This window comes from Mauremys reevesii, linkage group 8 (genome assembly GCF_016161935.1).
Source record: "Mauremys reevesii isolate NIE-2019 linkage group 8, ASM1616193v1, whole genome shotgun sequence".
Classification (NCBI taxonomy): Eukaryota; Metazoa; Chordata; order Testudines; family Geoemydidae; genus Mauremys; species Mauremys reevesii.
In genome coordinates this window covers 9,514,891-9,535,054 of record NC_052630.1, presented here as the reverse complement: position 1 = coordinate 9,535,054, position 20,164 = coordinate 9,514,891, and the positions used below count along the sequence as shown (strand labels likewise).

Genomic DNA, 20,164 nt, shown 5'->3' with positions numbered 1-20,164 from the left:
CTCCAGGTGTAGTAAGAGTCCATTTGTGCGGATCGAGTTGCGAGATCAGAGCCTGTATATACTGCATTAAAAAAAATTAAAATCCCATCCCTGCACCTCAATACAGCCGTGCCTCAATGTCACAAATCAAATTGACCAGGAGGAATTTCATTAGTCAATTTTTATTCAAATGAAAGCAAGTGTATTGGAAACTATAATGTAATTTCCTGTTAAAGTTCTAAGTGTTTCTATGAAAACCATTTCTTGAGTTGTTTGCCAAAATGGACAAGACATAAGTCAAGTGAATCACTTCACAAGAGATTTGGTCCTTGACACCTATGCCAAAAAAGAGAGACAGGTTTAAGGAATCAACCAGCTGACTGTGTCGTAGCATCAGCCATTATCCTGACAGTGTTTTACAAAAACAAAACTCTGCAGCCAGGTAAACTCTTTCACGCTCTTCCATTATTTTAAAATTATTTTACACTTAAAACATACAAATTAAACCTTAACATTTCCTTTTTGCCACTGCAGAGGGACATAAAATAATTTATAATCTCATAATCAAAGATAAGAATAGAAAAGATTAATGAATTCGTTTCGCTTACTTCCACACTATAACACATAATATATTCCCAAACACTGTAGTTTGGAGCAATAGATTATCCTAACATGGATATTATTTATACACCCATCCCATTTTGTGTGTGTCTGTTAAAATCAATGGTGTAAGAGCCCTGACATTAGATATGAATCCCCCCAAAGTTTTAAACCACAAAATGGAGTGTGCTGTTGAGCCATTGCTCCTGTTTGATCAGTAGGCACCACAAATTACTGAATGGTTTACCTTGGTCTTCAAATAGCACAAACAAGAGAACAGTAGTCAGCTTTCATTGAGTTGCCACGCAACGTTGCCACGTGTCTTTATGGTAATTACAGAGCTTTACCACTATATATAGAAAAAGGATCTAGATAAAATAAACAGAAAATTGGTTTTGATCACCCCAAATTACCTATTGGTCCCAAATAGAAAATGTGGAGCTGATTCAAAACTCACTTTAAAAAACAACCAAAAGACTTGAGGCAACCAATTATGTTGGAAGTGACTTTGCATTTGCACATAAACTTCTTGACAGGCATTTGTCTGCAGGAAAAGCAGTCAGGCTCTGTGTATACATCCTAGATCTGAAGAAAGCTTCCTCACTCACTGGGGCCCCAACAAGCCACCCTTAGGGAATCCAAGGGTACCGCTAAACTACAAACATTTTAGTGGCACAGCTACAAGCTTTCCGTCACTGTAGTAAATCCACCCCCTTGAGAGGCAGTAGCTAGGTTGACCGAAGAATTCTTCCACTGACCTAGCGATGTCCACATCAGGGGTTAGGATGGCTTAACTACATTCCTCAGGGGTATTTTTCACACCTCTGAGCAACACAGCTAGGTCGACCTAAGTTTTAGGTGTAGACCAGGCCCAAGGCCCTGACCCTGCAAAGGGATCAGTGCTCAGCTTGGAAAGAAATAAAAAGGGCCTTGCAAAACCTCCTGCAGTTATCAGATTTGCTTTCATAATTAGGTTTGGGCTCAAACACATCTCCCTACATTACAACCCAACCAACTGCAGCATTCAGTTCATAGGAAAGAGACTGAAAATGAAACTGACTAGAGTCAGCCTGGTTTCCTTGTCTGAGCTGAGTGAACAACAAAGATTAAATCCACAGCAGAAAAGGAGAAAGTTGAATTAGCCATTTAAAATTCTTTTTTTTTTTAAATCTAATAATCTACGATGTTGTTCTTCGCAACTGAAGTAATGAAATCATTTTAAATTCATAATGTTGAACCCAGCAGTATCCTTTTAATGTGTTAGAATTAACACGAGAGCAAAGAGAATTTATCCCACCTTAGTTACAACGCTGAAATTTCTTGTGCAGAAAATGTTCAAATTCACACCCACATCACAGCGGGCAAGAACTGCATTAGAGTGTAAGAATTTGATACAGAATGGAACATAACGTCTTCAAGGACAATAAAAAGTAATCCAAAAATTCTTAAAAATTATCTTATAAAAATATTTACATTAAAATTTGTTAGCTCTAAAGCTACATTTTCAGTCCTAAAAAAGGCAATATTTGAAACGATCTGGCTCAGGTGCTCAGAATTAATACAAACATTAGACCACACATCCAGTAAGACAACTTCAAAAGCATTTTTAGGGGATATTACAAGTGGCTTGTCATGTGTTACAGATGCTGATATTGCATAGCTGAAAAACGAGGTCACTTGACTTGCATAACGCTGCAACGTTAGAGAAGGAAGGAAAGAAGCATCATTTCCTATTGATAAGAAACAGCTTTGGAGACAAAAACACAATTAGTGATCCCTGACCAACTATCAGGGTCCTAGCCATGTCCAGTATGCACATGGGGCTAGTGGTTTTCCTTAGGCCACGTGTATGTGTAAATGCCATTTTCGAATAGCAATAAGACACCAAAACCCACTGTCCCAAAAGATGAGTGCACCAATTCCGTAGTTAAAGAGGCTCAACCTTTCATCTTGTGCATTATAACCCCATGTGAGATGTTCCGGAACTACTCAAAAATGCACTGCCATGGGCTATGGAATTAATTTAAGAATGACTTCATCTTACGTAGTACTGGACAGACTACCCAGAGCTGACGTGTAACGGCTGGTGAGTAGCTATTTAGGGATGAATGCTGGTGGTTCGGTGACGTGTGACAGGATCTCATTTGTCAGGGGTGAGGATGCCTCTTAGGGCCCAAGCCAAAGCCCGCTGAAGTCCATGGAAAGACTCCCATCAATTTCAACGGCCTTTACGTCAGACTCCTGGCAAGCAAGTTATGGAACCAACACAACAGTAAAGCATCAGCTGGCAGAGCCATTATTTTTACTAATTTCACTGATTTCGTTCGGATATACAGATTGTGGAGCACGGCGTGAGGGGTGGAGGAGGGTTCATGGGAGGCTCTGCTTGCTTGACTTATTTCCAGAACCCCCTCACCCGACGCACAACCCCCCAGCTGCCAATATCAATATTGTAGGCAGTGTAGTTGTCGCGGTTGGGATGATGTGCTAACTACTGATGCTAAACAATCTGTTCCACCTCGCTGATGGCTCTGGCACTCCGAGTACCTATCCCGGAGCAGAAGAGCTCTGTGAGGCTCAAAAGCTGGTCTCTCTCACCAACAGAAGTTGGTCCAATAAATGGTATTACCTCGCCCACCTTGTCTCTCTAATATCAATACTGTCATTCCAGTGGGCAGGTCACTTTTCGCTTTCCAACACAGAATGAGTGGATGCTATTGAACATTCCCCAGAGAGGATCAAATGCCTCGCTCAGATGCCTGCGCAGTGCTCCCACTGAAGTCAATGGGGCTGAGCCACAGGCATCCAGGTTAAAGGGACACTATCACCGTGCATTTTTGAAGTCTACTTGGGCTTGTCTACATGGAGACTTATTGCACAAGACAGGGTGTAAATCTACAGTGCACTAGCCTGCTGGGCATGTGGACCCTGCTCCCATGCGCTAGAAGTTCCTTAGTGCACTTTGTTGTCACAGCCAGTTAGCGCATGGCAAACTAACGCAGTGTAGATTTATACTCCAGTTTGCCATGTAGACAAGCCCCGCATTTTAAAACATTCCCCTTCCTGATCAATCGCCCTTTAAAATCAGCACATCATGACTTGTTTTTATATTCTTTAAAAACCATTTTAAAGGGTTTTTCTACTCCCATGTTGATGTTTCTAAGAGCAAGGGAGATACTGAAAGCTTTTTGAGGAAGGAGATTTTGAAGGCTTGTCCACTTGGGAAAACTGACCAGCAGACTTATAGCGGTATAAATATTCCGACAGAGCTGTAGTGGTATAACTCCCAAAGAGAATATTGTAATGCAAGTAACTTCTTCAGTAAGCTTAAACTGCCTCCAAAGCAATATAAGCTACACTAGAAAAAGTCACTTTTATTCTGGAATACAGTCAATGGATGGGTGAAGTTCTGCGGCCTGCAATGTGCAGGCAGTCAGACTAGATGATCATGATGGTCCCTTCTGACCTTCAAGTCTCAGTCTACTTTGGGAGCTATACCATTATAGCTATGCCAGAATATTAATACCGCTGTAATTCTGCAGGTCTATTTCCCTGTATAGGAAAGTTCTGACTGGCTATAAGGGAAAACAGTGAAACTGACTCTACCAAAAGTCCTGTAAAACGCACAAAGTTATGTGAGATGCGGGGGGGAAAGAACTCAGAGGAAACCTTTTATTCCCCCCTCCCTGCCCCCCAAACATCTTTCAGGACCCTTTGGTGTTACTTTGAACTACAGCAGATACTCAGAAGTGCGTCATGATTCCCAGCAGCAGGGTATGCTGGGAGTCACACATACAATTTGCAAGCTGACTCCATCCTTTCAAAGGGAAAACAAACTAGCAGGACTTTGGTACAAGTGAGATTATTAAAAGTCACAGCAGAGCCCAGCTTTCACTGTTTAAAATCCCTTTTTGGAAGGATCTTATAAAGGCTCCTGCTAACTACTTGGTATGGATGGAAGAAAGTATTTAACACAGAAAACACTTTAAAAACGAGAACAATGACACTGAAGAATACGATTTCCCTCTTCTGGAAGCGTTAAGACACTGTAGGCATTTTATCTTGGTCTTTAATCACTTCTTGGGGGGCGGGGAGGATTATTTGGCTGGATACAGGCGAGACCTGTCAGTGACTCAGTAAGAGACACCTTTATGTTTAAATGCTCTGTTCCAAAATGGCCTTGAAATGCAGGACACAGAGGTATGACTTTCTTCCTTGATTTTTAGTTTGAACAGTACACGTTTTATGGGAGCAATAAGCCCCTCCAGAGCAGCATATTTCTGTGGGATTAACAACCTATGGGTGGTGGGGTATTCACCTTTCTCTGGGCAAGCCACTGCCCAGCACATCCTATCCTGTATTTAAAAGCAGCTATGTGACTAGCAAAACAATCGTCGAAAGTACATCTCCAATCATATCCTAAGTGTGCTAGGGATACATACAGTTGTCCAGTGACATACACATGTGACTGAGACAGCGTCAAACACAAGCCAGCACCCTGATCCAGTATATTTCTGATGATTGGTGGTTAGAAGATTCCACTGTCAGTAGTAAGTTCCAGGAGCAGTGAGTAAATAGCTTAACTCAAGGTGTGTACAAAGTATCAGTAGTGAAGACATTCAGTATATTGGTTTTTACTCACATGCCCTACAGTAGCATTTTGTTTCACACACGAAATTCAGTCTCTCCGGTATCAGTTTAAGCACAATGTTTATCCCAGGAAACCGGCTGTTCAGAGAGAATTGATTGCACCAAGGACAACAAGCAACACCTTGGAATTGGCACGTTGCTGCACTATCCACGGAAAGGGAAGTTCTTAATGCAGCACTTGCCACACTAGGAGTTCAACAGCAATAAGTTGGATTCAATCAGGTGTCAGGCATCTCCTCGAGAACACCCACTGAGATTCACTTCACTGCTGCTCCTTGCATTAGCTGGAGTAGGTGTCACAATGGTTTATGAATCACAGCCACACCTATTGAGAGAACGGACAAACAGACCTCACGTAAGCTTCGGCGCAACTGCTGGGTTGTGCTGCAACAAGCACATGCTGCAAAGCCTAAGACCACCAGCTAGGGCATGCAAAGAAAGTCGGCATCCCCAATTCTGTGAAGAGACCCTCTCCAATGGAAGCCCTGTGGGGCATCAAATGAAAAGACCAAGCGGCCAGGAGGCACAGTCCTCAGGTTAAGGAACAGACACTCCTTGACCTGGTAGGGGCAGCTGGGCACATATGTGGGAGCTGGCACGTCCTGAGTTCTGTTCCCACCTCTTCCCCTGACTATTTACCTGCATAACTTCTTCCAGTGCTCATATTCGTTGGCAGTAATGTCCATTTATCGGTGACAGGATTATAATACTCTACAGAGGCCAAATTGCAAGAACCATCATCTCCTCCAACCACATAGAGTAGCCCATTCACAGCACACACACCTACGAATAAAACGGACACACTGTTAAACTCTAGATACTATATCCTACTACACACACACCCTTTTCTTCATTACAGGAGCCTGTACATCCAAAGTCTTGCATTTTAACAGTGTTCACGCAGTACCATTAAATACACTCCCATGACCGAAGAAACAAATGAAGATACAGGCAGAACACAAACAGTGGTTACCTGCATTTCTTCTACACATGTTCATGTCTGCAACTTGTTTCCAGGTATTTGTTCCTGGATCATAAACTTCCACACTCTTCCTCACCAAGGGACCATCGTGCCCTCCAGTAGCATACAGCTGTCCACTGAGAACACCGACGCCTGCCAAGCAGAGAACAGAATTAGCCGGACCCGGACAGGACAGACATTTCACATCCTTAGCACCGCGAACTTAATAGGGCTGTCTAGTGTGCTGGGTTAGTCGTGTCCATAATGCGGATCACGCGTTGAGAAAGAGCGCGAGAGAGTGTCTGTCTCCTGGACACCTCCCTTCCCATTCGTGACTGTGGAACAGCATGACTGCAGCCACAACAGTTCTGTGTACGAGCAGTCACGGTGGGAAGGTATTTACTGCATATTTAGCTCTCGCCCTCATGTGCATTTGCCTTTTTGAAATGCAGGTTAATCACATGGTCTATATTTTGCTCTTCATTTCCTCCCCTCTGCCCCAGCTGTTCTGTTCCCCCAGCAGCTCTGCCTGCTGGTTTCCTCCACCTCCATTGCACTGACCATTCTGTCCTTGGTTCCCTTCTCCCTCTTCCTCTGGTCCCGATGCCCCAGCTACTGAAACCTCTTCTCTCCCTCTTCCTCCTGTGCATACTGCCTGGATGCTTCATTCTCTTCTCCCCCGAACCAGAGCCAGTGTGTTGTGTAGGGCGCCCCCCGAAAATATTCCCAATGGGCTAGCACCGCCTCTGCCCTGGCTGGTGATTTGATGGCTCCAGTCCAGCTCATGGCTCCTCTTTTAACCTGAACATCACTGCAGCTGCCCTGAATAGAGACAACTAAGCTGGCTCCTCCTTGTCCGCCACTACGTTCGCAGGCTCTCTGGCCTTGACCCCTGTAAGGGAAGCAGGTGAGCCGGCCTCACGTGATCAGCCAGCTATATGCACTGTACCTGTGGCCACAGACGGAGGCCGGGAGCCACTGTTTTAGGTGCCTTTGACAATCCATGTGAATTAGCACATCCAGCAACTTACTCTCAGCAGCAGTGTCAAGACCAGTCAAATGAACCAGCCAGAATGTTAATAAAACAAAGACGGCTCCGAAATGCACTAGCCAGAGCCCCCCCCTCCCCCGTGCCCTAGAGGTCAACACATTCAGGTTGTTTGGGGCAAGGGAAGGAGTTCGAAAGTCAAATGCCCCCCAGGGAGCTCCCTGCTAGCCAAACCCTCTCTTTTAAGCCAAGCAGGCCCCTGCTCAAGTGCCTCCAGTGATTAGCAACTGTAGTACAGCGACATGGGGAGAGGAGCGGTTTTAGGCAAGCAGGTCTCATGGTATAACACATCAAAACATCCTAGTCTTAATGCACTGAAAACCAATCAGCAGCAAGTTCAGATCCTAGAGCAGGGCTGTAACGTGCCCCTCCGCCAGCAGCAGTTTCCAACGGAACGAAGCTGCAGCCCCCACCTTAAATAAGGGACCCGCTGGTTTTTATTGTGTTCTTGTATTTCACCCTCCACAACTTGCTCAGTTAGATGCCTGACCCATATCCCATAGATGCACTAGGGATATGGGTCAGGCACCAGATTTAGGATGTGCTGCAGTAACTGATGGGAAAAAAGCTAACAGCAGGAGAGAAATTAACCAGACTGAACGTGAGTAACAAAAGGCAGAAAACAACCACCTCTACAGAGGTGGTAGCTGTGCTGTCCCTGACCTACCATCATCATTTCTATCCTATCGGACCTCAGTATTAGCCAAGTGGGCCTCATTCACATGTACGCCCCAATCCCTACTACACACCTGGGATGGTTTGCACCACCTCCAGCTGAGTCAAAAGAAAGCAACACAGACAGATGTCAGCAGCCAAACAAAACTGCCCTAGCCCATGGCAACTCTCTATTACATACTGTATTTAACTTTTTCTTGCCAGAGAAACAAACCTATCAGCAATATTAGGCCAGATTCCAGGTACAGGGGAGTAACTCTGGATTTGGCCCAGTGTGTGTTCTGATCCTGTGATTATTGGGAAACAGTGGGAAATGGGCAGAATCGTAACTAATGAGAAAACAAGTGTTACACTTGGGAATATTCACACTGGAATTGCAACACTTTCTGCATCATTTTTTAGATATTAAGTGCAACCAAACGTTAAAGAAGCTGATTAGATTATTCGAGGAAAAATAAAGTTAGAAATGTCCCAGCCAGCCTAAAACTGCCTCTGCACCTGCAATGCCTGTAGGCTTCCATCTGCATCAATGCAGGGTATGTCAGATCCAGAGAGAGGACATCCCTTCCAGGAATGAATGGGATTCTTTACTGTTGACCTCGTACACAGAAAGAGGCCTGCCGATGCACTGCCAGAATACATGTATTTTTTAGTCTGTACAGGGCCTGAAGCTAGCAATCCAAATTAAACTGCAACTATCTGGTATACAGGAGTACTTGTTTCCCAAAGAACACTAGATGGCAGCATTGAGCCAATGATGCTGGAGGCACTGAATGTTGTTTTATTTATTGGAGTAGTGTTATACCAATAGTCACTTTTTATTGCTCTAAGTAGTGAATTCCATTACTGGCATTTTCCCCTGAGAAGAGGAAAATTCACTGCCTGTTTTGGTAACTGCCGTAATTTGCTGCACCTCATATCCAGTTGAGGAAAAGAAAATGAACAACAGTATTCGGCAGGAAATTGAGAGCATGTTCAGAACATTAGAGACTCTATTCCTTCCTCTGCGTTTCCTATTAGAAGTACGTGTAAAGCAGGACTCCCAGCACAGTCAGTTTAATAAGGAAACTTCACCAAAAGCAGAGATTCATTATAACCAGAATTGCTATGCACGTTGCCATGGACTGACGCTGTGGGATATTCATTCTATTCCCCTGTAAGACAGGGTGGGGCAGATTCAATGGCCCTGCATAGAGGTGTAAAGCTCTTTTGCTGACTCCCCCTGATGTCAGACCAGGTGGGCCCCATTAACTCCAACCTAGGAGCATTAAAGGGTTGGAATATCAGAGACAGAGGTAATTAGAGGCAGGGGCAGAGAGAGGTCCTGCAGAGAAGAGTGCTACAACCAGTCAAGGAGAAAATTCTTACTGAAGCTTATGTGCTGTTATTATTTCAGCTAGTTATAAAGGCGAGCCCCTAGGAAAGCATTGATTTGGGGCCCTAGTCAGTGTGTATTTGCAGTGCTAAGAGCAGGGTGGGAACTGCACCTTATTAAACACAATTTCACAATGTTCACAATCAGCAAAAGTGAGTTTCCACTGCACGTGTTACACTATAATGATAAAACTTCTATAGCAACTTTCATCCAGGGATACAAATTACTTACGCACTGTGGCTCAGTATTATTATCCCCAGTCCAACAGACTAGGAAAAGGCACTGAGAAATTTAGTAACAGTCAAGAATGGAAACAAATCCCTTGTTCCCTGTCTTCTACAATCCTCTGGCCTGTCCACTCATTAAAAACTGGGTTAAGATGGAGCACTCGTTAAGCTGGAATAAATTGCTTTAACTTGGTTTTTAGGTCACTCGCTGCAGGTAAATTTTGATCTATGAAACACCTACTATACAGTGACCTATGGAAATCAAGAGGAAGCCCACTGGACAAGAAATGAAGTGGTGGAAGGTGCAAGTGACGGTGTAGTCAGAGCCTGGCTTTCTGGTCCCAGGGCTGGCCATTAGAAAAGCTGTCTTTTTACCATACGGACAAGGCAAGTTTGATATGGAAGCTACTCAGAGACAATAGACGTGATGCCATTTCTCAGAGTCAGAACTAGCAGCCCAATAACACACCTTCTTCACTTCCTCACCATGCAGTGACCGGAAATAAAAGCCGGATGTATGTGAATTAAATGCTTCCGAGAAGCGGGGAACAGATTTATTTAAAGGTGTCATAAATAAACAGATCAGGGTTACGGTCTCTTTTCCCTGGAAAGGGTTAACAAGCTCAGTAACCTGAGAAACACCTGACCAGAGGACCAATCAAGGAACAGGATAATTTCAAATCTCTGTGGAGGGAAGCCTTTGTCTGTGTTCCTTGTTTGCTCAGAGCTCTCTTTGGATCTAAGAGAGGTCAGTCATGTCTCCAAGTTCTCCTGGAGTAGTTTCTACTATTTAATAGTGAGTATTAATTAGAAAGGCGGATTAGTCTTTTGAGTTGCGTTCTATATTTGCAATTGTGTGTTTGCTAAAGGAAATTCTTTATTCCTGTTTGCTGATATTGCTTTTACTGAGAAAGGGGGGAGGGGGAATTCTCTCCAGAGATTGATAAGTTTAGACCCTGTATTGTTCCATCTTGGTTACAGAGACAGTGACTTTTTTTTTTTTATTCTTTAATAAAAATTCTTTTCTATTAAGGACTTGGTTGACCTTTCCTTGGGTGGATTCTCAGGGGAGGGGGAGGGGGAGGTATCCCGCTGTAGTTAGATCCCGGTGTCTCTCCTAGGAAAAGGGAGGGGGGAGGAAGCAGGGTGGAATGGTTTATTTCTCCTGGGTATAAGAACTCCATGGATTTGGGGCTCTTGGAATCCCCTAGGATTTTGGGGAAGGACTGTGTCTCAATCCACGTACCTGATTGAGTGGTGGCAGCTTTTACTAGATCTAAACTAGGATTTTAGTTTAGAAGGAAACCAGTGCAGGTCCCCACATTGGAACCCAACAGCTCTAAGTGGGGGTGAGACCTATGCAGCCCAATAACACACCTTCACTTCCTCACCATGCAGTGACCGGAAATAAAAGCCGGATGTATGTGAATTAAATGCTTCCGAGAAGCGGGGAACAGATTTATTTAAAGGTGTCTCAGAATCAATACCTGCACCGCTGCGCCGAGTGCTCATATCAGCAACATAGGTCCATTCGTTTGTAGCCGGATTATACTGCTCTACGGTACTAAGGCACTGACGTGATGCTCCATCATAACCCCCCACAGCATACAGCTTACCTGCAAGAAACACACACGGCACAGACTAATCAGAAAGAAATGGGTGCATTCAATATCCGAGGATAATAGGGTACATCATCAATCATTTGTAGACTACCGTAAGTTTGTAGACAAACCAATTGAGACTGGGGTGCCATTGGATAGGTCTCGGGGGGGGGGGAGGGGGGCACTCTAATACACAAGGTAGAGCATATTTACCATTGATGTGCCCATTTTTAAGTGGCTAAGATTAACACGGTCTCCGCAGGGAAATGCAGGAGGATGGGATCCCAGAAGGCCTGAGTTCTAATCCAGTTCTACCAAGTGATTCACTGCACCAAATTCAGAGGTAGTGTGAAAACACAAACAGACCCTCAGCTCTACTAAAACCCACTTCATGATGTGTAAGGGACTCTAAACTGCTGCAGCTGACACACCCAGGAACCCAGGGGAAGGAGTCCATTTAAAGCAGGTTTTCACCTGCTTTAACCTTACATCCGCCCATTCAGTTGCTAGATTTTCTGTCTGTTCCATACGTTATGCTGATGTATACTCCCTTATATTCACTTAGCCAAATGCAGAGGTGAGGCGTAAAGGCAATATACTGCAAGCTACATGTTAGTAAGTGGGCATGAATCTAACTGATTCAGAGGGAGACTAAGCTAGTGTAACACACAGAACTATGTGGAAGTGTCACCTATTTAGGACACTATCGCAACCATGAATTTGGCCAATTATGTTGCCTTGGGAACAACATTCCAATTTCTCGGCTTTCATAAAATGGAGCTAATATTTACCTCACAGTGGTCTTACATAGGAGTCAAATTACATTCACCTCAATAGCACCTTCCAGTTTGAAAACACAGTGCAATATTTAAGATGCCATAAAAGCGATAAACACGGAATAACCTACTCTACCACAACAGGCTATGGTTGAGAAACACTAAATCCCTATTTTGAAGAATCCTTGCCAGTCGAAAGTGAGCTGATGATGTAACTGCAGCTCAAGGTTGTCTGCTCCTTTGGACTGAGCGTATAGCATCATGTTGTGCTGACGCATGCCAGGGGCCACGTGTACGACTGGGACCCCCAACCAACGAATAAAAAGACAGGCATCTAGCGAGGCTGTATCTCAGAGCAGCATTGTCAACAAAATAATAATTAAACTCTACCCTCAGTTTTTGCCCAAAACCCTCCTGAGGTGAACAGGATTACAGGACTTACATTCTGTGAGGTACAACATGGCCCTAAATGGGTCGCTCACCCCTTTGCTCTGTGACCCTCCTGCTGTCCATTTTTACAATCACTCTGGTCTTTTCCACCATCTTCTTTCCCTAACGACTTTACAGCTCTAAGAGGCTGCAGGTTATTTTCCTTCTCTCAGCGTTATCACACACAGCAGGGTCCCGACCACAGACCCTTACACACACAGCACCACTGACTATGTGACCATGCACATGAGCAACTGCTGATTCATGCAAGGGAGAGGTTCACAAGAACCAGAACCAGCACCAGTCTTTTGTTCCTTCTATCCTGTTTCATACTAAGGGACTCTGGAAACCTGTGTCCTTCCAGAGGGTGACTCTGGTAGTGACTTTGTTAGTGGGGATTATTACATCTTTCCCAATGCTGCTCCTGGGTAGCATCGTCAGTGGGTAACTGCTGGAGTCTGGGAATTTATGGGGATTTTTAAGAGTGTGCCACAGGTGCCGAGGGCTTACGAGAGCGTGAACTTTTGGTTAGTGTTCTATACATCTCAATAAATAGATACTGTCTAATTTCACTTTAAACACCCTCCCATAAGCCTTGCCACCTTTCTCCAATTTGCAATGTAAAGCATTTAATTATCCTCTTCATTTTAATCTCAGCAGTACAGAGTATTGAGCTCACCCATTACAGAGGGGCCCTGAAAAGCCCTTTGTACCAATTGAGTCTCAAATTAAGCACAACTGAAGTGCACCAGTCTGAACCTCGCCTCATATGAACGCTAATAAGCCTGCCTGCACTCAGGTGCTGGAGGACACGCTGCCTTTCTTCCTACTGGTGAAGACTGGCTGAAGTCAAAGTCAGTCCAATCACACTTCACTGGCAAGATCAGTTTCTTACACTTCCATACGTGCACAGGTAATTGTTACGGTCTCTTTAGACATTCAATACACTTATTTGTGCAGTTACGTCAACCCAGCTGGTGTTTTAGGTTAACAAATCAAAGCAGGAAATAATTTGGTGCTGACTGTGCTCTACCAAGGTAACATTTGTTGGTCTGCATCAACTATTAGATATTGTCAATAACTGTAGGCACCGGGTCAATTTTCACCATATCCAGTTTCTGGGGGTATTGTTGAACTCCAGGCAGTGGCTTAAGCCCTATATCAAATTTGTTATTAGCTCCTGCTGATTTAACAACTGTTCAACTTCAAGACACTTGGCTATTTTTGCTCCAGAGGGTCTACACATGCATTTGGTTTGCCTTGTTTAAAAGAAAAGTTACCATAGTATTTCTTAAATCTCTGTTAGGCACTTGAACTGAGTATGACCCACTTTGGCTTTTCATAAGTATCAGTGTTTACTAAGCACATCATAAGCATATGAATATGCCAATAATCAAGGAAATTATTACTAAAATCCACAAGCAGTTTTTAGCCGCTCTATCACTACTTAAAGAGAAACTGACTTCAGTTCCTCTCCTCCTCCGCCTCCCATTTAAAAAAAAAAAAAAAGGTCCAATCCATTCCCATTTACTGGCCAAACCAGCCCATTTGCAAACCCAGGAACTGGAGTTTGTAACATACTGGGGGTAACTCCACCAACCAATCGCTACATACTGTACTAAGGGGAGACAGCTACAACCCACTGCAATTAGGGCTACATAATAAAACCACTGCCACGAAGTTCCACAGAATGGAAAGAAATTCTTATTCTAAAGTGATTGTTCCCCTGGATTCTAAGCAAGGTAAAATGAAATCAACCAGATCTCAGAACTTTCATACTTACATGTTCATGCTGATGGCTGTTTCAACAAATGCAACTGCCCCTTATCCTTCCCTGCCCCATCTCCGAGCTGGCATGGTACTGAAATTTGTTACTGTAAATTCCCTATTTACGCACAACACAAGATGGGCAATGCAACTCGTGAGTCCGATGCACACACTGCAGAATCTTATGGTTTTGTTGGCAGTGTGCCCCCCAACTAAGGTGCCAGGATTTTAACTGCGCTTCAGCCTTCATTTTGGAGGGCAGATTTTTAAACGTCGTCTTCTTGCGGTTGCCATTGTCTATCACGATACTTGCTGATGACCACAACAGAAACACCCTCACGGTGCCTTGTTTCACGGACCAGAAATGTCTCAGACAACGTTATTGTCCCAGCAAAAAACTAAGAATGCCCCACGCAAAGCAGGAGAGGTGTCCAGCTGCGGTTGGGCCCAGCATCAGTATCAAGATCCCGTGCCATGTAGCGTGGATGGCAAGACATGCAATAGAGACTATTCAAAGCTGCAGCAATTTAGTCACATTTTAAAAAAAAAAATCTTTATCATTGAACAAACATCTAGAAAGCAGCTTTTAGAAACTGGCCTGGCTTGTTCCTGTGCTCATCTGGCAACAGGTTACCTCAGGGATTGCTTGGAGAACAGCTCCTGCCCCTTCGCTGCAGGAACTCAGACTTTAACCACTTGTGTTTTCGTTTTAAATAGTAGTATTCAAGTGACTGAAACGGCTGCTATTATTCTTACCCTCCACAACTCCAACTCCAACACTGCTTCTTCTTGTGTTCATAGGAGCCACAAAAAACCACTCATTGGTTTTATAGCTATAGGCTTCTACTGATGCCAGACCTAGTTAAAAAGGGGATACAGAGGTTTTCTAATTAAAAAGATTAGCATTGTACTGTTCTCTCCCTTAGGAGACGCATCTCCCCTGTGACCTGGACTAAAGTTTCCCAAGGTTCTCAATTCCTTTCCCGCCCCCATGGCAGTTGCGTGGCCATTTCCCAGCTAGGCAAGGAAAAGCAGGTTGGTACTGGCCCATCAGTGCTGCTCCTTCTGCAGCCAGGAAGATTGCTATTGAGCCTTACCAGAGGACTCCCTGTCCCAGGGCTGCGCCACTGCTAATGTGCTGGAATAAGAGACTGGATCTGGGGCCTAGATCTTGAGCTCTTCAGCTGGAACAGTCCAACAGCGAATGTCCTTTCAAGCAGCATTCAAATCAGTCCAATGCAAAGATTTTAAAAACTGCCCCTTTAAGCCGTCAGAGGTTGGCTCATCACAAGTTTGTAAAGGTAACTGGCAGCTTGTCTACATTGCAAAGTTATACCAGCACAAGCTAAGTGTGAACTGAAACCACTATACTTACACTGGGATAACAGCCAGGCGGGCATTCTTATTCCAGTACAAAAGTGCTGTGTTTTTGGTTTGGCTTGGCTTGTGTTACTTTGGCAAGGGTTTAAAAAGCCTCTCTTATTTCAGAATAAGTGTCCACACAGGGAGTTCCACCAATATAACTGTATTACAGTAACTATACCAATATAACTGGTAAAACTCGCCTGTGTAGACAAGCCCTTCGGAAAGGGCAGTTAGTTTTGCATAAACACCCAAAATCTGGATGCTTATCTGAACTTTCTGAAGTGCACAGGTCTCAGAAATACAGCTGGAAATACAGCAAAAGCAGTCTCCTGCAGCAGCTTCAGCACTTCCCCTTCCAGTCTTGGGCAGAACCTGGAAGCACTGAAGTGTGCAAAATAGAAGGACAAGGAAGGGTGTGGGAGAAGTGACAAGCAAGTATTTCACCTTGACAAGTTCAGAGAAGACTTTTGTTTAATCCAAACCAGTTTATCCATCTCCATTTAAAACAGTACGAAACTATGGTCAATCTGGGGTTTGAACTAGAGCTGGCCAAATACTTCAGAAAATTTTTGTATTAATGTTCATTCAAATTCTTAAATAAGGCTGCTCTGACTGCATTTGTGCTGCATTCTGTGATCACTTTCCATGTATGTTCCAAGTGAACAGTTTACTGGAAAGAACATTTACCTAAAAAGGAAATTTTTAGTGTATACTAGAGAATAGTTACAGAAAGCTAATCAGGAGTATTTACACCAGAAAACTGATTCTAAGAGAGAAGTTTTAATCTAACCCAATCCAGAAAGAAAACAAGACCATATGACCTCTGGCAAAACCAAATTAACCAACACAGTTGAAAATTTCAGTATAAATGCAATTATTTTAACAGCTCACCTGCAAACTACAGCTCAAGAAATGTTTGCAGAGATCACGGTGGGCAGAATTTCAGAACAATTAAGGCATTCAGGAAAGAGGCAGAGTTTTTAGAAATGAACTATTTGCTCAGCTCTAGTTGGAACCATTCAAGCACAAGTGCAAAGCAAATGTAACTATTATTTCATGGCTAAAAAAAGACCCTGACAATAATACCGATACTTTCCAACGGTGAGCTGCCTCTGAAACAAGCACTTTAAAATATCTCCATCATTTCCAATCCCATCTTCGGTAACCAGATCTACTAGCAAATCAGGATTTTTGCTGTTCCTGTGGATGGTCACTTAAAGTGAATGTCAGTGAATAGCAAGAGCCCTACAAAAACCAAAGATGTTTACTATGAAAACATTTCCCTTTGAAGTGTCAATTCTTGTTGAATAAATTCTTACTTTCTAGAGGGGAAAAAAATAATAAGCACAAGATGTTAAAACACAATGCTAGAAACGTAGGTGTGGAGAACTGGTCGGAACTAACTGCTGTTTTCTACTGCGAGGGAATTTGCCGTTCAATGACAGCACTTTCAGCAGAGCTCTGCATTCCCTGCGAGAGACCTGGAGAACACAGAACTAGTACAAGATCCATTTCATTTGGCTGCCTGGCTTTTGTGCGGGAACATACCAGTGCTTCCATCAAATCCGCCCACAGCATACAGGAGTTCATTCAGCACCGCTGCCCCCAAAGTGCTTCGTCGTTCCTGCATGCTGGCAATTGACGTCCACTGATCCTTCACGCCGTCATACACGTCTACAGTTCGCACTCTCAGAGAGCCGTTAAACCCCCCGACCGCATAAACGTTGCCTGCCATAAACACCACACCTGTTAGAAGGGGAGAGAGAGTTAAGTCTCTGAGTTAGGTTTAGAGATCAGACCGCAGCTACAGGTAGCTTGGAAAAGAGGGGCCATCAGATGGCTTTGTTGGTGTTTGTAACAGAGAAGGGATGAATAGGACATTTGCAAATGGTAAGCGTTTACTTGTTCTATACGACCATCAGATCTGATGAAGAGGGAACGTACAGATTGCAGGGAAAATAACGCACGTCACACACACACACAAAACCAGAGGAAACCTGCTAATTCTGATGTGGGTATGGGACCCAGCTAATTTCAAGATGCCTCAGCGGGGGAGAAAAGTATGGCTCCGGAGGGCACTTCTGGATGGTAGGGTCAGATAGATCTCCAAGGAGGAACAAGTTTCAACCCCACATACCTCACCTCCGCTAGGAAAAATCCCTTCTCTTTCCAACTGCAAGTCCAGTGAATGACCTCTGTTCCCAGCTCTTTACTGGAATGCCAGCAGGTAAAATTGGCTCCCACTGTGAAGCCAGGCCAGAGGAGATGGGAGGAATAGCATAGAGGAAGTAGTGGGAGTGAGGTGGCTTTGTGCCCATTTGGTGGAGTGAAGCCTTCTCCCGGATCTTAGTGGGTGGCAGAGCTGTTGGTGGCTGGGAACAGAGAGGGGCTGAATACACTTTTCTCCCCTAAGGAATTTAGTGGGAAAATCATGAAGGCCACTGGACATGTTCCAATTACCTGCTCTGCATCTCCGGGACGGAAGCTCAGCGACCTGCTCCCACCGATCCTCCTCAAAATCGTAACACTCCACGCTCCGGATGGCTTTGGGCGCTTGCCCACCAACCACAATCATTACCTGGGAGGGAAAAAACAAGAGAAGGGAAACCCTGAGGTCAAGGACTGTTTACACAGCGGGCTGCATCCTGCAAAATAAAAACCGCTACCAGAACCTAGTCAAAGTGAGCTATGTTGATGCCTGAGGGGCTGTCTGTGCGGGGAGGAGGGGAGATTTTTCAAAGGCATAAAAAGGTTGGTCCCTTTGGGAATCTGCCCCCAGAGGACCTATACACCTGGGAGTACAGCTTATTACATATTGTTTAGGGGGAAAACCTACAAGGAAAGCAGGCTTTTGTGCTTACGCTGACCTCAATACACGTCAAACGATTCCCCCTCACACAAGCTGGTCTGCAGGCAGTTTTTCGACTTGCATCAGGGTGCTCCACCCCACCAATTATCATTCCTCAAGCAACTCAACTGGGTCAGCAGAACTTCAACGGCCCCAAAGACTGCCCGAAGTTCTTTGCATTCTCCCCCTCTGGCAGATAGGATACGTCCCCCTTAAAAAAATCTTGCTCTATGGCCAATCTCTATGGGGTTGCTGTGCCCTTTTCCTCACTCTAATGCAATCCCTACGTTTTCAAATCCCCACTTATGGGTCTTGCTCAGAGGACACAAAGCACCAACATGGTTCTTGAGGGACAGTTGGTGAGAGAGAAGTGCTCTCTTTTAGTTGGACTGGATCTCTGCCCATACGACAGGTTAAATACCACAGTTAGTAGTATTGCAGAACTATCACTGAAATCAGCCTCTGTACCAGATGACTGGAAGGTAGCTAATGCAATGCCCATTTTTAGAAACAGCTCCAGAGGAGATCCTGGCAATTACAGGCCAGTGAGCCAAGTGTCAGTGCCAGGCAAACTGACAGACTTATAGTAAAGAAGAGAATGATCGGACACACAGGTAAACAATTTGTGGCGGAAGAGTCAACACAGCTTGTGTAGAAGGAAGTCATGCATCACCAATTTGTCTGAATTCTCTGAGAGAGTCAACAAGCATTGGAATAAGGGTGATCGAGTCAATATAGCATATTTGGGTTTTCAGAGAGCCTTGACAAAGTCCCTCACCAAAGGCTCAAACTAAGTAACCATGCGATAAGAGAGGTGTTGTTCTCCTGGATCAGTAGCTGCTTTGAACATGAGAGACAAAGGGTATGAACAAAAAAGGGGCAGTTTTCACAACGGACAGATGTGAACAGCAGGGTCCCCCAAGGATCTGTATGGAGACCTGTGCTGTTCACCATATTCATTAATGAACTGGAAAGGAGGTAAATAGAAAACTGGCAAAGTTTGCAAACAACACAAAATTATTCAAAATAATTAAGTTCAAAGAGTTAGAGATTTCACAAAACTGGGTGACTGGGCAACAAAATGGTAGATGAAATTCAGCGTTGATAAGAGCAAAGTAATGCATATTGGAAAATCCCAACTATCCATATATAATGATGAGTTCTAAACTGTTACAAAAGAAAGATGTTGGAGTCACCATGGACAGTTCTGCTCAATGAGCAGCAGCAGTCAAAAAGGTTAATAGTTCCTAATATACTGTTAGGAAAGGTATTAAAAAAGACAAAATATCTTACTGCAACTGTATAAATCCATGATGCACCCACACCTTGAATACTAAGTCCAATTCTGGTCGTCCCATCTCAAAAAGGATATAGCGGAACTGGAAAACATTCAGAGAAGGGCAACAAAGATGACCAATGGTATGGAACAGCTTCGATAAGAGGACAGACTAAAGATTAGGCCTTTTCATTTTAGAAAAGACAACCAGGAGGATATGATAAAGGTCTATAAAAATCATGAATAGTATGTGTGGGGGGAAATGAACAGAGAAGTGTTATTTACCTTGTCACACAATACACTAACCAGGGGTCACCAAATTAAATTAATAGGCAGCAGGTTTAATACAAACAAGAGGAAGAACTTTTTCCACACAACGAACCTGTGGAACTCATTGGCATGGGATGTTGTGAAGGCGAAAAGTATAACTGGGTTCAAAAAAAGAACTGGATAAATTCACAGAATATAGGTCCATCAATGGTTATTAGCCAAGATAATCAGTGACTCAACCCCATGCTAAACTTCTGCCTACCAGAAGCTGGGAACGGAAGATGGATGGATCACACCGTAACTACCCAGTTCTGTAC

At 44.0% G+C, this 20,164-nt stretch overlaps 1 protein-coding gene across 6 annotated transcripts in view; it reads right to left on the bottom strand.

Annotated features, from left to right (window-relative positions):
• Positions 1-182: 182 nt before the first annotated feature.
• Positions 183-20,164, bottom strand: part of KLHL3 (kelch like family member 3) — a 105,702-nt gene continuing 85,720 nt past the window's right edge. For 5 of the 6 annotated variants that reach the window (XM_039483361.1, XM_039483362.1, XM_039483366.1 and 2 more), the window contains 7 exons: positions 17,914-18,031; positions 17,002-17,199; positions 14,845-14,946; positions 11,003-11,131; positions 6,203-6,343; positions 5,869-6,012; positions 183-5,554 (listed from right to left, as the gene is read on the bottom strand). In XM_039483361.1, the coding sequence (XP_039339295.1) occupies positions 5,526-5,554; positions 5,869-6,012; positions 6,203-6,343; positions 11,003-11,131; positions 14,845-14,946; positions 17,002-17,199; positions 17,914-18,031 (861 nt within the window). In that variant the 3' untranslated portion in view covers positions 183-5,525. The remainder of the gene's footprint in view (positions 5,555-5,868; positions 6,013-6,202; positions 6,344-11,002; positions 11,132-14,844; positions 14,947-17,001; positions 17,200-17,913; positions 18,032-20,164) is intronic. The other variant, XM_039483364.1, reaches the window with a different exon arrangement.